This window comes from Cariama cristata, unplaced genomic scaffold, assembly GCF_000690535.1.
Source record: "Cariama cristata isolate BGI_N322 unplaced genomic scaffold, ASM69053v1 scaffold5409, whole genome shotgun sequence".
Taxonomy (NCBI): domain Eukaryota; kingdom Metazoa; phylum Chordata; class Aves; order Cariamiformes; family Cariamidae; genus Cariama; species Cariama cristata.
Window position 1 is genome coordinate 40,015 of NW_009636218.1, and position 14,661 is coordinate 54,675.

The 14,661-nt window shown below is 36.7% G+C and overlaps 1 protein-coding gene across 1 annotated transcript in view; it reads right to left on the reverse strand.

Moving 5' to 3' along the window:
- LOC104155413 (RNA-binding protein 33-like) overlaps window positions 1-12,767 on the reverse strand; it is a gene marked incomplete at both ends in the record, with an annotated part of 52,669 nt that extends 39,902 nt beyond the window's left edge. The window contains 5 exons of the mRNA XM_009707831.1: window positions 716-815; window positions 1,948-2,248; window positions 4,300-4,376; window positions 6,410-6,458; window positions 12,674-12,767. Coding sequence (XP_009706133.1) covers window positions 716-815; window positions 1,948-2,248; window positions 4,300-4,376; window positions 6,410-6,458; window positions 12,674-12,767 — 621 coding nt within the window. The remainder of the gene's footprint in view (window positions 1-715; window positions 816-1,947; window positions 2,249-4,299; window positions 4,377-6,409; window positions 6,459-12,673) is intronic.
- Window positions 12,768-14,661: the final 1,894 nt, after the last annotated feature.

The window sequence follows — 14,661 nt, forward strand, 5'->3', positions numbered from 1 at the left end:
AATTAAGCACTGGAATAAAAGTAATATTAAAGCAGATTCCTAGTGGAGAAACGAAAAATTCTTACATCAAAAACTTGCTGCAGATTAATAACAAGTATGATATCCCTGTTCCAGGCTATAACCAAAGAACATATACTTGACAGTTTTTGGCATAAGCTTTCTTCTTGCAAATGAAAGAACTCCTCCTTTTTCCTAAGTGAAGAATTAAGATAAACTTCAGAGATTTCAGTCCCAACACAACTTCTTTCAAAACAACAAACAATCTGACGTTTGCCTTTCTAACATACAGAACCTGCCATGCTCACATTCCTCCTCAAAGTGGGATACCCAAGAAGTGTATCTACACTCCCAACAGCAGCAAATTATCCATCTGGAAAGCAAGGCACCATAGCTGTTAGAGATTTAACAGACAGCATGCAGTATTACTATCGTTCCCCTACTCAAAAGGGCCCCTGAAGTTTCTAATGTTGAAGTTCAAATTAAATATGGACATTTCGAGCTCTCTGTTCTGATTTTCATTCCAAAGGGGAGAGGGGATCTGAGGTATCTGACGACATAGGTGCTATCACAATTCATCTTATACAAAGAGTAATACCACCAATAATTCAACACTGGCAAAGTTGCATCAGTTCCTACCCAGCAATATGGACAATTCTACAAATTCCAATTCTGAAATAACTAGTTATTTTAAGTTTCCATTAAATTCACAACATACCTCTTCCGATTGTCTGGGATTCTTCCAGCTCCTCATCAGCAGTATATTCTTCTTGTTCTTCCATTCCTTGTTCATTATATGACTGCATGTAATCTTCATCCTAAGGCAAAAACACATGAAGGTGAAAAGACATAGGCCAATCTTACAGAATCACAAACCCCTTAAGAGACAGGGTCTGTATGCATTGTTATTGCTTTCAGAACTGGAAGAGAAGCATTGTGCCTATCAGAACTGTCAAATATAAGTGACGTATCACATAAGGTATAATTAGCAGGTCTTTTCACTAGACAATAATTTCAATATTGTCAAAAACATAACCAAAACAGTTTTCATTCAGATCCTAGCAATTTAATCATGAAGATCCCATCTACCACTGTTTGCCCCATCTACTTCTGTACTTCTACATCCTTTGATTACAAATTCATGAAGCAAACACTGTAGTACTGTCTTACCAAAGGAAACATGCATCTATAGCACATACATATTAACATCAGATTTCACCCCATCAAAAATATAAACATTCTTAAATCATTCTGCAAGTGCTTACATATGAATGGCTTCAGTTCTGAACAATTACGAACATAAAATGAGAGTAAAACCTTTCTTAAGCTTGCTTGTATTTTAAAACATGTCACTGATCACATACAGTTTTAATTAAGATTAAATCATTTCACTTGCAATTAAAGCTAGTGCATGTTCTCTAATACGCTGCTTAAATTATATTGAATTATGCAGGTGACATTTTCTGAACGAACCTCCAATCTCTTTATTCAGGTTTAGACAGTTCTCAGTTACAAAAAGGATGAACGAGCAGGACATCAATCACTTTGGGATATTAGCACCTTAAAGATGTCTTTAGCAGGTCAATAATCTTTTCACCTTCGAAGGACTTTATCAGATCTTGTCTAAAGCCTGGATAAAAGCTTTTGCATTAAGTACTTCTAACAATTGGCAGTGTATCTCCACCACACAAAGCTGTTTTCTTCCTTAAGGATACAATCCTCAAGGTCATGATTCTCAACTGCCTTCCAGCATGACAAAGGAGCATTACCTACCGCCAAACAAGCTGTCAACACAAACTTTGTCACAGCCTAGATAAAGAAACTGGCAGACAGTGATAATAGGTCTAATTTCCCCTCCTCCCTAGGGAGGTAAACAGATTTCAAATCAGTCTAAAACCCTATGCACATGAAGCAATGTTATCTTTGAAGATACAATAGAAAGAAACTCACTGGAAATTCATCTAGGGGTTCATTGATTTCAAGGTCTAGCACTTCATCTTCTTCTCCAGGCTCTTCCCCATATTCTATTTGGTCTTCTGTCAGTTCAGGATCATTGCCTTCATAATGTCCTTCATGTGCATATTCTGAAGCATATACTTCAGGTGCTTCAGATTTGTCATAAACAATTTCATCTTCCCCTTGGTCATATTCAGACTCATGTTCTATTGATGGATCGTTGATGGTCTCAGAGAGTTCATATGATGTAAGCATGCCAGATGTAGCATTGAGGCTAACTGTGACACCTTGAGAACTACAGTATGGGAGGGGGGAAATTCAGAGGTTGAAGCATAACAGTCAACTACTCACAACGATTTAGAAAAACAAAGCCAACAAATACAAATTCTCCAAGTTGGTGGACAAAATTATATCTCATACACTATTTGACTCCATGCCATATTCTCATAATGCATACTGTACTGCAGCTTATCGCCAGCTACAGGCTATTTGACCAGGGGAATCAAATCAACCAGATGGTTTAGCAGGTCAAACTGGCAAAAGTCCTGCTTGGTAACCAAAGAAAACCGGATTCAATTTTAATTCCAAGACTAACAAAAAACCAGACAGAATTACTATAACTGCATCTGTTTTCCCAATGTTTCAGAATATGCTAGTAGATTTTTTTTTTTTTTATTAAATGTATCAATATAGTTCCTTCTTGATTATCTTGAATGCAAACTTACATTTTTACGACAGATTTAATGTTCTACTTAAAATGATGTAAAATATATAGCCAAGAACTGTCATTTAAATGCTTAAGACTTATTCTAACTTAGTAACACCACTGGCACAAACACTGAAAATAAACAATCAATACAAAAACTGGCAAGTTTATAATCCAGAGGAAAAGCAATTTATTGTTTACAATAGCTAGTGCCATCAACACATAAAAGAGCAACTAATCAATTGCAGACTAGTTAGAAAAGTAGGGGGAAAAAGCTCTTCTTGATATGAGGGCTCCAGGTACAAGGAAAACAAATTTTTTTTTTTTTTTTAATTACCTTCCTATTATTCACTATTTTCCTAAGCTTGGGGGAACAAGATCCAGGCAGCTTTGATCTATTTGCGTCCAGAAGACAGAACACTTAACACGAAAATGAAGGCATTATGCAGGATTATTATTATGCTCCCAACTACAGAGGCATAAATGAGTTTGAATGGAAACATAGGGAGAGGGGAAAGGAGTGAAGCAAGGGTCTCACTCTCTGGCAATCAAACTGCTAAAAATGCAAGATTTGTCTACAGAAACCTGCTTCCACTGAGCAATATTATCACACTTCAGATACTTTCTCATCACTTGTACAGTCACATAGCCAACCCTGCTGCCCAGGAGGAAACCCAGAGAGAAACAGCAGGGATTGTAACTGGGATTCCCCATTTTGAAGGGAATAGTCCAACTCTCACTCCTGCAGGAGGAAAACAGCAGCCAAAGGAGATTGATGGTCTAAGGTATTTCACCACACCCTGATCAATCCAACACAGGGACAGGACTCCTTATACTAATTCCAGCCAAGGACAGAAAGGAGATCTCAGAGCAATATTACAGACATAGATTCATACCCCTTCAGATGACATGCCTGCATAGCACGCAACAAGTAAAGGAAAAGCTGGCAAAACACACAGGTCATTAAAAGTACCAGTGGTACTGCATCACAAGTATCTTCCTTTCCCTTTCAGTCCAGCTTGAAAAGCAACAATGTCAAGACACTCATTTTGACTTGTAATGCCCATAATTCAGTTATGGAGCTGTATCACCACAGAGTATTCACAGGGCAGGATACTTGGTAAACTCCCATGGAAGTACCTGCGCAATCATGTAAACTCTGTACAAAATTTTCTGCTGCGTCAGAAATATTTAAGCCACAAATCAAGCCTTACAAACTATGAAGCTGCCCTCATGGTCTAGGGAGATAAGATATATTTTTAAAAGAACGATAGCAGAAAAGGATTTTACAGGAGAAGGAAGCCTACAACAATACCAAGAAGGTACAGAACAAGAGCTGAGTAAATATTTATAAATAATTCTAAATGCACAGGAGATGACATGGTTTCTTCTTTATAAGCTCTTTTTATAGATTTGAGTTAAATTTATTAGATTCAAATAAACAAAAAAATCAGTTTACTGAAATGCTAACAATGCTACTGAACATATTATATATACATCATTAAGCAGCTGGCTAGGTAAAAAGCAAAATTATTTCAAGTATATATCAATAACTTCAGTTTAGTGGTGATTAATTATCAGTAGTAGCAGTCATTAATAGCTTTGAGTTATCCAAAACACAAGATTTAGAAAAGAGATACCGAAATTCTTGTTCCTCTTCATTGTCACTTTGCAGGAGATCATCATTCAGCTCTTCATCTGACAAGTCTGACTGGTTCTAGGTTTCACAAAAAGTCAAATCATGAACATAAAGGATATAAAATTTTAACTAACTCAGTACTGAAACTATTGAAACTTCTGAGCACCAAGTATTTTTGATGAAGAACTCATCCCAGACTAAGACAGTATCTTCAATGAAATTGCCTAATTCAATGAAAAAAAAATACACTACACAAGACAACAAATCTGAAAATAAATGTTTGACAGTTTTTGAAATTTACAGAACTCAAATTTGCCTAGTTAGCAACACTTTTCACTGGTGCATTCCCAAATACAGCGAACGATGACAACTCACTTAAATACCAGCAAGAAAGAAAGGTTAGCTTTAGTATGCTGCCCTGTGACCTTGATGCATTAGGCAAGTCAAGAAAATCCACTAAATTACTGTGGCTTTTACAGATCAGAGATACTTAGGAGACTGGAGGAAAGAATACGATGATGTGAAGAAAACTGGAAAACCATAATTAGTTTGTAAGTGAAAAAAAAAAAAGAAAATATCGTGCCTTTTCTGAACTCCTCCTAATTTGTCTATCATACTTTCAGTTGTCTTTTTTTTTTTTTTTTTTTTAATAATTACCCACTAGGACGAGATAACTGCAGTTTTGCTAAGCAACATTCTTTCCATCCCCTAAAGTAATAGGGGCAGAAAGGTTATACAAGGGTAGATTTATCTAAAAGTACTGGGATGAGATTAAGTAGAGGCAAGTTTAGCCTAAATTGCTCAGGGAAAACTTCCTGAGAAATCTATTATTACTCTACCATGTAAGTCCATACCCACAGAAACTGCTCAGAGCCATGTAACATGGCAAACTGAAAACAAGAATAGAAAAAGCACAAGAACACATAATACATTGGAGAAATCTAATATTGGTTAGTATTCACACAGATTTTTTTTTTTTTTTTTAAGATAAGTAAGTAGCTTTATCAACTCACGTTTCAACTATAAAGATGTATGCAATGTTAACTGCTTACGGTTTTGGTAACTGTGTAACTCACATCTGCAAACCCTATCCTCCTGGAATTTTATTTTTTAAACCAGTACATGAGACAAAGGAACTTCCTGTCTTTAACAGGGATTACTTACAGAATAATTTCAAGAAGCTACCTTCCAACATTTAGAGTGTGATTATAAAAAACGACATCAATTAAAATTCAACTTTTACAAGATCTGGGTTTCTTAACAAACTTATTCATCTCCAACTAAAACTTTTAAAACTATTTTCTAAATGAATTTGTTTAGCAGATAAAGTGGAGAAAGAGGTGACTAGCCAGTTTTGATTTCCCAAACAGAAGTCTTGTCTTCTCCTGCAGATATCTGGCAAATCCAAACATACACTTAGTTCCTTTCATAGAGTTGAATTTTGGAAATAGGTATCAGAGTGAGAAGTCTATAGCAGACATGGGGGGACTCATTTATGTTCTCCAATGCTAGCTGCTTCCATACTCTTCCCTCATCACAGAAGGGGAAATCCTCTGCCTACACATCAGACAAAGTAGTAGCAGACTGAGAGCAGTGAGTGGATCTTTAATAGACACCACCGACTGCTTTATTTACTCTCTGCTAAATACTGCCAGTATTTTGATGAGTAACTTTTAATAGCCAGGAAACTGGCAGTTGAAGCAAAATCTCCAGAATGCTAATCAGCACTCAGGAGCCATAACTGGGTTTTTCTGTTTTGTTTGGTTTTTTAATTGTTAAAACAAAATGAGCTACAGAGAAACTGATTTTGAGAACCACCACCTTTTTCAACCATGCGTTAGGAGAAGAAATACTATCTCAGGAAAAAAAAAATATTTTCTAGAAGTTGTATTTTAAAAAGCCACACTTAGAGGTACTTCACAAAAGGAAACAGAGCTCTGGGAGCAGAGTGCTCTGGTAACAGGGCAGATCTCGGGTACCTGTGGCTGTCAGTCTTTGGGAAGGCGACTGTAAAATACATAAAAGGCCATACCAAACAACTGAAGTGGTCAAGTTGAACAATATTTGCATTTTAAGACCTGTAACAATTCCATTTAATGCACACCTCTTACCTTTTTGCCAGTTAGCAAATCCTCTCCAAGCAAGTCATCATCAAGTTCACTGGAAAACATTAACAAATTTAAGAGGCTGAACCTTAGAAAACAGAAACAAACACCATATAGAGTACACACCTTAAAAAACTAACTTGAGAATTGTCACTGAGTCTGCACAAAGCTTTCCTTTTAGCAAAGCATTCAGGAAGTTGAAAAATGGGATATATATTTTTAAATGAAACAATAGATCATACACATTAAGGCCGTTGTTATGCAGTCATTTCATTTTCGTATGCTCTCCTTTCCATATCCCTGCAACTATAACACAGCACTAAACCTAGACATAGCACAGGCATTTAAAACACAGTTAACTAGGTCCTCACTGTAGATACTTCACTTCAAGGCTGTTTGGGCATATTGTCCAAACTGCTGTTTCCCACCTCCCCAGGGAAGAAGCAAGTTAGACAGTAATGTCCTCTGGACAAGACTCGGTCTACAGGCCACCATGTAGCCCAAGCTGCACTTCAGCAAGAAGGTACTGGGAGGCTAGCTGGCTTGTGAACCACTTAGGCCTAGATCTTTCAAAAATACTTTATTCCTTCCTCCTCAAGTTGAGGGTAAGGTCAAACAGACATTTGTAGGATGACAAAAATCAAATGTACGTTTTACCATCTTTATAAGTGTGGCTAAGAATTCAGGAAGCATAGAAATACCTGGCTTACAAAACTTCTGCTATCATACAGCATCTGTCCCATAAATAGGATGCAGCACAAAGAAGTACAGTCCAGATTAGTTAAGCTTTAGGACAATTGCTTAATCACATTCTTCCTTCAGTGAAAGAATTGTGACAGGAATAAACAGATTCTTCCTTCTATAATAAACACTTATTACTGACAAATGCCTGTATTAGAACATGCATGTCTTAATACTAAAATCAGGTATCAGTAACTTGAAATATGAGCTATAATTCAAGAATACGAGACTATTTCTACCTGCACAGCTTAAAAATACAACAAAAAACCCAAAAAAAAACCACCACCAAGAAACCATGCCTTAGATACTACATAAAAACTAAATATCCCAAAGTGAGAATGGGCTCTATGAACAGAATAGGAATTCGTATAAGAGTTCCTTAAGACTACACAGGAAATACTTGAAAATAGGGAGGCAATTGCAAGACATAAATCAGTGCTAAGAGCTGTTTTTGCAGATGGATAAATCTCTTTCAGAGCTGGTTACTGCACAGACAATGCAGGGAGAGAATAAAAATCTTGTGGGCTAGAACAGATGATATTCTAAATCAGCTCTGAATAGGACGTTATCATCAGTACACAGTATTTGTCCATAGTTACTGATTTCAGTTCCAGGAATGACTGAACATTAACAAATAGCAATTGTTTTGTGCTCACTGCAATATTAAACAAAAATTGAGACATAGGACATAACATACATTCCAAAGAGCAAATTGACTAGAATTTAAGCCCTTTATTTCATAGACAGAAAACTCTATAAAACGGAGATGTCTGCAGAAGAAGTTAGAGCCAAAACTGAAGTAGGAAAAAGTCACTAATCTCTTCAGCTGCCAGTAATCTGACAAATGCACCAAAAGCTTTGAGAATATTTCCCAGCACTACAGTGCATCACTGACAGCTTTTAACAAAACTGCACTAGAGAAATCCCAAAATATAGCATGTGTGTTACAGCAGCATTCAAAGAAAAAAAAAGCAAGTTCAGGTAATATGAAATTCAGATAAAAAAGCAATGGAAAAGAAAGCAAAAGATTAAATTAATTACCTAAATATAGTTAGGGCTACTCAACACATTACTAGAAAACATCCTCGATGTGATTTTTTTTAAAAAAGATTAAACATTTGGCCAATAGAAGTAATTGCATACATATTATAGATTTTTAAAAGCTTTGGCTTATTACTCAATGGTAAAAAAAATTAGCACTAGCACATAATGAAGCTCGTAACAGAAACAAAAGTGTTTCACAGAATGCCCTTCAAAACTTATTAAAATATTCAATGTCATTCAATATTTTCATTTATAAATTAAAAGAAGAAAAATCATCATTGGTAACTTTTTGAATAAGCAAAGTAACAGTGAAAAGCCTGCACAATAAAGTGGACCTATATCAAGCTTCTTTTGAAATAGTCAAATCTGAAGTTACCTATCAGAAAGAGGGACCAGAATTAGTAGATCTGACTATTAAAAATAAAAAAACAAACCAAAACAAAATCAGATACTAGAAGATTTTAGGTTAGCTGAGAAAAACAGACAAAAATGAATGATTGCAATCTGATACCACATAAAGCCACATAAAATAAACTGGAATAAAGAGTACTCATCTGTGATGGTTCCAAAGGCAACTCACCCTCACTATCATCAAGACAGAAAGGTCTTTCCAAAACCACAATTCTGGGAAATTAGGGTTAAGATAATCTAAGAGTTCACTGCTCTCCCAAGAGACAGTCCTATTTCCTTCCCTTCCTCAACTCCCAATACTCAACATTTCCCTCATTGAATAAATTCAGCTCACCAAATAAGGAATAACAATAAAAAAAAGACAATAAAAAGTGGAAAGTTTTGTGCCAGTGTAGAGAAATTAACAATCTCAGAGAAGGGTCAGAACAAGTGAATTTCAGCAAAATTCAACTATGAAATCAGCTCTGTCATCTCACAGGACAGCACCAGAACTGCATGTTTTTCCCAAACCGAAGCTTTGGGCTACTTATAGAGCTAAATGTATAAATTAACAGCCCACGATAAAGACGTCAGACTAGCCCTTTTCAGCCTCCAATTTCATGAGCATGCTTCATTAAACATGAGCAGCAGCAAGGACGCAAGTGTTTCAGGAAAAGAATTTGTAAAAAAATGTAATGGGAAAAATTCTTCAAGAACAATGTTACAGTTGTACTCCCAAATAACAGGGGCCTTCCAACTCTCAGTTATTACCCTCCAGTATTTGAGAAAGGAAAGATATCTGGAAATTCAAAATTATTTAAATGACTGGGGGATGGGACTCAGTTAAGTAGCAACACAGTAAGAGTTGATGGTTGATCAAGATGTATGACTAACAACATAACCCCTTCACCCTTCCCCACAAAAAAAGTGATTTAGGTTGCAAAACAAAGCATAAAGGATTAAAAAAAAAAAAGTCTACTGTGTTCATTCAGCCTTTTTTCCATCTTCAAGAAACTGTCCCCTATACTGAATTAGGCCAGTAGTTAAAAAATTCAAGCAATTACATTAGGCAACAACATATCCATGTACAGCACTTGTAATTGCCCTGACAACCATAGAACTTAACACTCCCAAAGATAGCTTGGCAATCCAAAAAGAATTAATTTAAAAAAAAAAATTCCAACACATGTAAATAATACTCTATCAAATACAGTTGTAAAAAAAAATTCTGACATAATCAGCAAGATGAAACTCTGGTATCTCCAGCACAGCACTTGAATCCACTTTCCTCAAAATTTCACTATGGAATAATGTTGCATTAAAAGGGTTGATTAATTTCGCAGAAACTAAACTCCCTTGCGTTCCAGCTTGTCCTCAGATATCAGAGGGACTGGGGGCGGTTGAGATTATTTCTGAGTGATGTCCATTACACCAAAAATAGCCTCAAGTCGACACTAGAAGTCCAACTGTGCTCAACAGCCAGTACAGCATTATGTTGAATCCACATGATTATGAATTTACTAATAGTGCAAAATCGAGTCGTTAGATCATTGAATTTACAGGTCTACACAGATTCACGAACAGTACGATATATACTGTAAGTCTGGACGTATTCAATGAGAAATTCTCACAACTAGATTCATAGATAATGTGGTTTATTAAAGCAACAGATATAAGTTCTTTTAAATAGCCGGTGATTAATACACTGTCTGCAAAAATACACTTAGGTTACAAAAAACACACCTGGGTACCAAATATATAGAGAGAGAAAAAAAGGTGAGTATATAGTGCTACTAATGTGATTACAAATACAAGATTGATTTCCAAGTTTCCCGGGGAAGCACTGGGTATAACCAAGTGTGCGAGTCTTACCCAAAGGCGTCCCTATGGGTGGGGAAGATAGGTTCAGCCCGTTGACTGGAAGTCTGCAATGCTCCTTGACTTCTCAGTGATGGTGTCTCCCCCGCATCCCCATGTCATTAGGATATTTTATACTATTTTCTAAGTTTAGGTGGAGCTTGAATGATTCTAGTCATACATACTTTCATTATTGATTGGTGTAAAATTCTCTCGCTGCGCTTTTAAAGATATAGACAAAAAAGAATTCAAAGAGCACGCTCAAGGTAGAAGAGAGGTTGGTAGCTTTTGGGGTGAACGTGTGTTTTGGTATTATGATGAGCGTATAATGAGCAAAATTCATCCACAGGACACAATTTCTCCGCAACTGTTAGCTCAGCACCAGTATTTTGGATGGAAAGGGATATTTAGCTCTTATTTGACAGCAACTATAGGCACAGTACTTTCTAGTCTCTGTACCTGCCTCATACACAGAGCCTGGCTGCAGTATCTTCATACCGCTCCATCCTCCGTTCCTCTCTGTGCCAGTACACCAAGCTTCCTTGGCATGCTAACACCCAAGGTTGTAGGTCAGGTTGGGGGTGGGGAACCATTGCACAGCAGATTCCTTGTGTGCACAGCAGATGCCTTATGTGCTGAGAATGTGGATATAGCTTTACTCTCAATCAGTGTGCCTTCAATAATTAGTTTCGATAATTTGCCCCCCAGGTAAATATTCCACAAATAAACAATATAATTTTTGATCATCTATCTTCAATTATATGCAGCCAATAATAAACACATAAATGAAAATTTTTTTCTAAAACTGAATCCTTGTGTGTTTCAAAGTCTCAGCTTAGTGAAAATACACTGTAACCTTTCTCAAGTTGTATAAAAATAGCTTTGCCAAAGGGAGTTTACCATTGGCAATAAGCTGACAACTTCTGACACAATGGTTGTTTGACTTTTCCAAATTTTCTGAAGTAGTAAGAGTAGGATAGCTAAAAACAAATGTGATGAGCCAGCATCTAAGAGCCCACCTATTCATACTATGAAGTCAACAAAGGCAAAAAGTTCAGAAAATATTCTAATACAAAGCATTTTGCCTGTAATATTGATTTCAGTATTTCTGAATACCCAGAGCTGGAGCTGGGAAGCAGCATGGTACAGTGACCCATCCTGAACAAGTTATTTTCATTACACTCTTAAACCAAATCAGTTCTTTGAGGTAGTTCACCATCCAACCCACAAAGAGCTGTGCTGGCATGACAGAGAGCAGACACCACTCACCAGCATACAGCAGAACACCCTATATACTGAAGCTATTGTCCAAATTCCTTATTCACTCCTACCCACCTCCTAGAGCAATGAAAACTATCCACTTAACCTAGCAGAAAAGAACAGAAGAGGAAACTAATCCCTCTGGAATGACAATAAATGTAGAGTACCTGATTCATGTGCCAAGGGCCCAGCTCAGTGGAAAACTACTTAGAGTAAAATTTGTTTACTACAATCACTTCAATGATTATTAGAAAAGACAAAAATCTATTTGGAATGTTTTTCCCCTTTTTATAGTGAAAAACACTGGCAAAGTCTGAGCAAGTCTCTCCATTACCAAAAAGGAATAATAATTAAAAAAAAGAACACAAAAAAGTGGAAAGTTTTGTCCCAGAAAGACTAGACAAGTCTAGCCAGTAGCTTGATTCAAGTCTTTCCCAGCTACAGTGCCTCCACGTAGAACATGCTCTTACTGTCCCCCAAAATAACCAAGTTGACACATACTTCTAAATCTTTACAATAGTCATATTTTTCAATAGAAGCCCATATCTAAGCTTCATTACTCTCCTCAATGTAAAACTGAAGTAGGACTTTAAGGCTAAGAATTTAAACATCTAGTTTAAAAAAAAATAATTCAGTTGGGCAAATTCAAGTACTAGCAAAATCTGTTTAAACCACTGAGATCTACTAAATATTTAAAAGGAAAACTAGGACACTAATTGCAAAGTTAATTACACACCACAAATATTTTGTATTTCTCCAATTTTAAATGGTATCTCTTCATAGCACACTCTATATTCCTCAAGGCAAGTATGTGTTTGGCACAATCTAGCGTCGGCTGACACATGCATAACAATCAATATCTTCATTAGTATCTAAATGTGCGCTGCTCTAAATGTTAAGAATACAAAATGCCAGAATATGAAAATAGAGCAATGTAATTTAGCGTACAGAAACTGAACATGAAGACATTCTACCTACCTGTCCCAGTCATCATCTCCAGCTCTTCTTCTCCAAGATCTTTCTGCACCAGGCTTATCAAATTGATCAAAGTCATCATCTGTGAAGAAGGTGACTACATTAAATAATTCTTACTAAAATCAGAGGTTTCTAAAGAACCACTTAGATGGGAATTTGGGGGGGGGGAGTTTTTTTTATAAGATGCAAAAATAGCTTTTTCTACTTTCCATTTTAACATGAGGAAAACGGACAAATACCAACATGCTTCAATAATAAAAAACCATAATGTACTATATAGCTTTCCCTCTTCTCACTATTGAGGCGAGGATGACCTGAGGAAAACAGAGCACGAGATAAATCACTGGAAAATGTTGCCAACAGAGGTCATCCCAGAGACTGGAGCTTCCCAGAGATGCAGGAAACTGAGGCACAACGGATGTGAAGGTAACCATGTCTGCCAGATCTCCGATTGCCTTGGGGGCCACAAGCTCATCTGCCCACACTGAGCCTGCAAAGGCACTTTGAAAACAGGAGTAAACCTCAGGTCAGCACAAGGCAGGATGGTACCAGCAACCCAAAACAGAAGAGGGAAGTCAAGTCTAACACACCATCAATTATCTCAACTGGGGCATTAAAAACACTAGAAGTCATTGAAGCAGGTTACACCATGTACCTAAGCATGCACATGCCTTCCAAGATAAAACTAGTGCTCCATGTATTTCTCTCAACAAGTACCCTCACTTTAGCTTATCAAATCACAAATTACTCTTGCACAGCTTAGTTTGCAAATAACTTTGCTACTTAAAAATATTAAAACTTTCATTTATCTGCAAGAGAAATGCAAAGCTCATCTGCTCTGTTCAGACATCCAGATGTCTCATCATCTGTAAACTGAAAGCACATACCTTCAGAAACACTCAACCCTCATTCTGCCATCCTGTGGCTAGAGACCAACTAAGAATGTACACCTGGAATCAGTCTCTTTTCACACATTTTAATGACTTTTGTAAGAGTCAAAAAAGTAGGCAAATAAAAGTTGTGTTCAACACATGGGGAAACTGGCTGAAGTTTAATGGTCTGCAAAATACAGGAGGGTGAGCAATCCAGTCTGTCCAGTCTCAACTGGTGAACACTAAGATGCCATATATCCAGTCATTTTCCTGACTATTTGCACTCAACTCTGACTAAATACAATGCCAAGGATCAACTGGTTTTTGTGTTTGGTTGCTTTTAATGAATCTTCAAAACCAAATCTGTCTTCAGCTCTTTAAACTCAACCCAGTATCCTTTACTGAATACTCCCCATATGCAATGACAAACCTATTCACTTCTTTCTTCATACAATCAAAACACAGCTGTTAGTGACCGATAGAAAGAGGTAAAAACATTAAAAAGAGAAATTTCAGATCTTGCAATGTCATTAAGAGCTTTCAAATCAGAAATTTCCATCATAAATAGCTCTGAAAACAAGACTGCTCAGTATGAATTATGATGCAACACAAATAAAGTGTGGCAACTCTTTTCTTTTGGAACAGTAGGTAAAAACAATTCCCCTTGATCAGGTGCCCCCTTTTACTCCCTACACATTCTTTTATATTTTAATTAATCTTCTATATTTAAACTAATTTACAGGGGCCAACACCATTGAAACAAACAGTTGGTTTACATTTCTCTGCTCCAACACCTACATATTGCAACCTCCTTCAATTCCAATTCCTGTTTTACCCACAAGGGAAAGCCAGACAGATATCCTAGCATTTACTATCTTCTTGAACACTACATTATCCAATTTTGTGATCTCTGAAAAAAAATGCCACCTTGCTCTCCTTATGGTCATTCAAAACCATGCTGCAGTGATTATCTTGGAGCACTCCCATTTTAAGGGAACAAATATCCTGCACTGTCATTGTTCTTACAGCTGGATTGGAGTAATCCACTGACTTGATGTAACCACCTCCAAAGATATTTTTTTTTTTTTTTTTAAGGTAATGTGATTGGTTTTGTAGCAA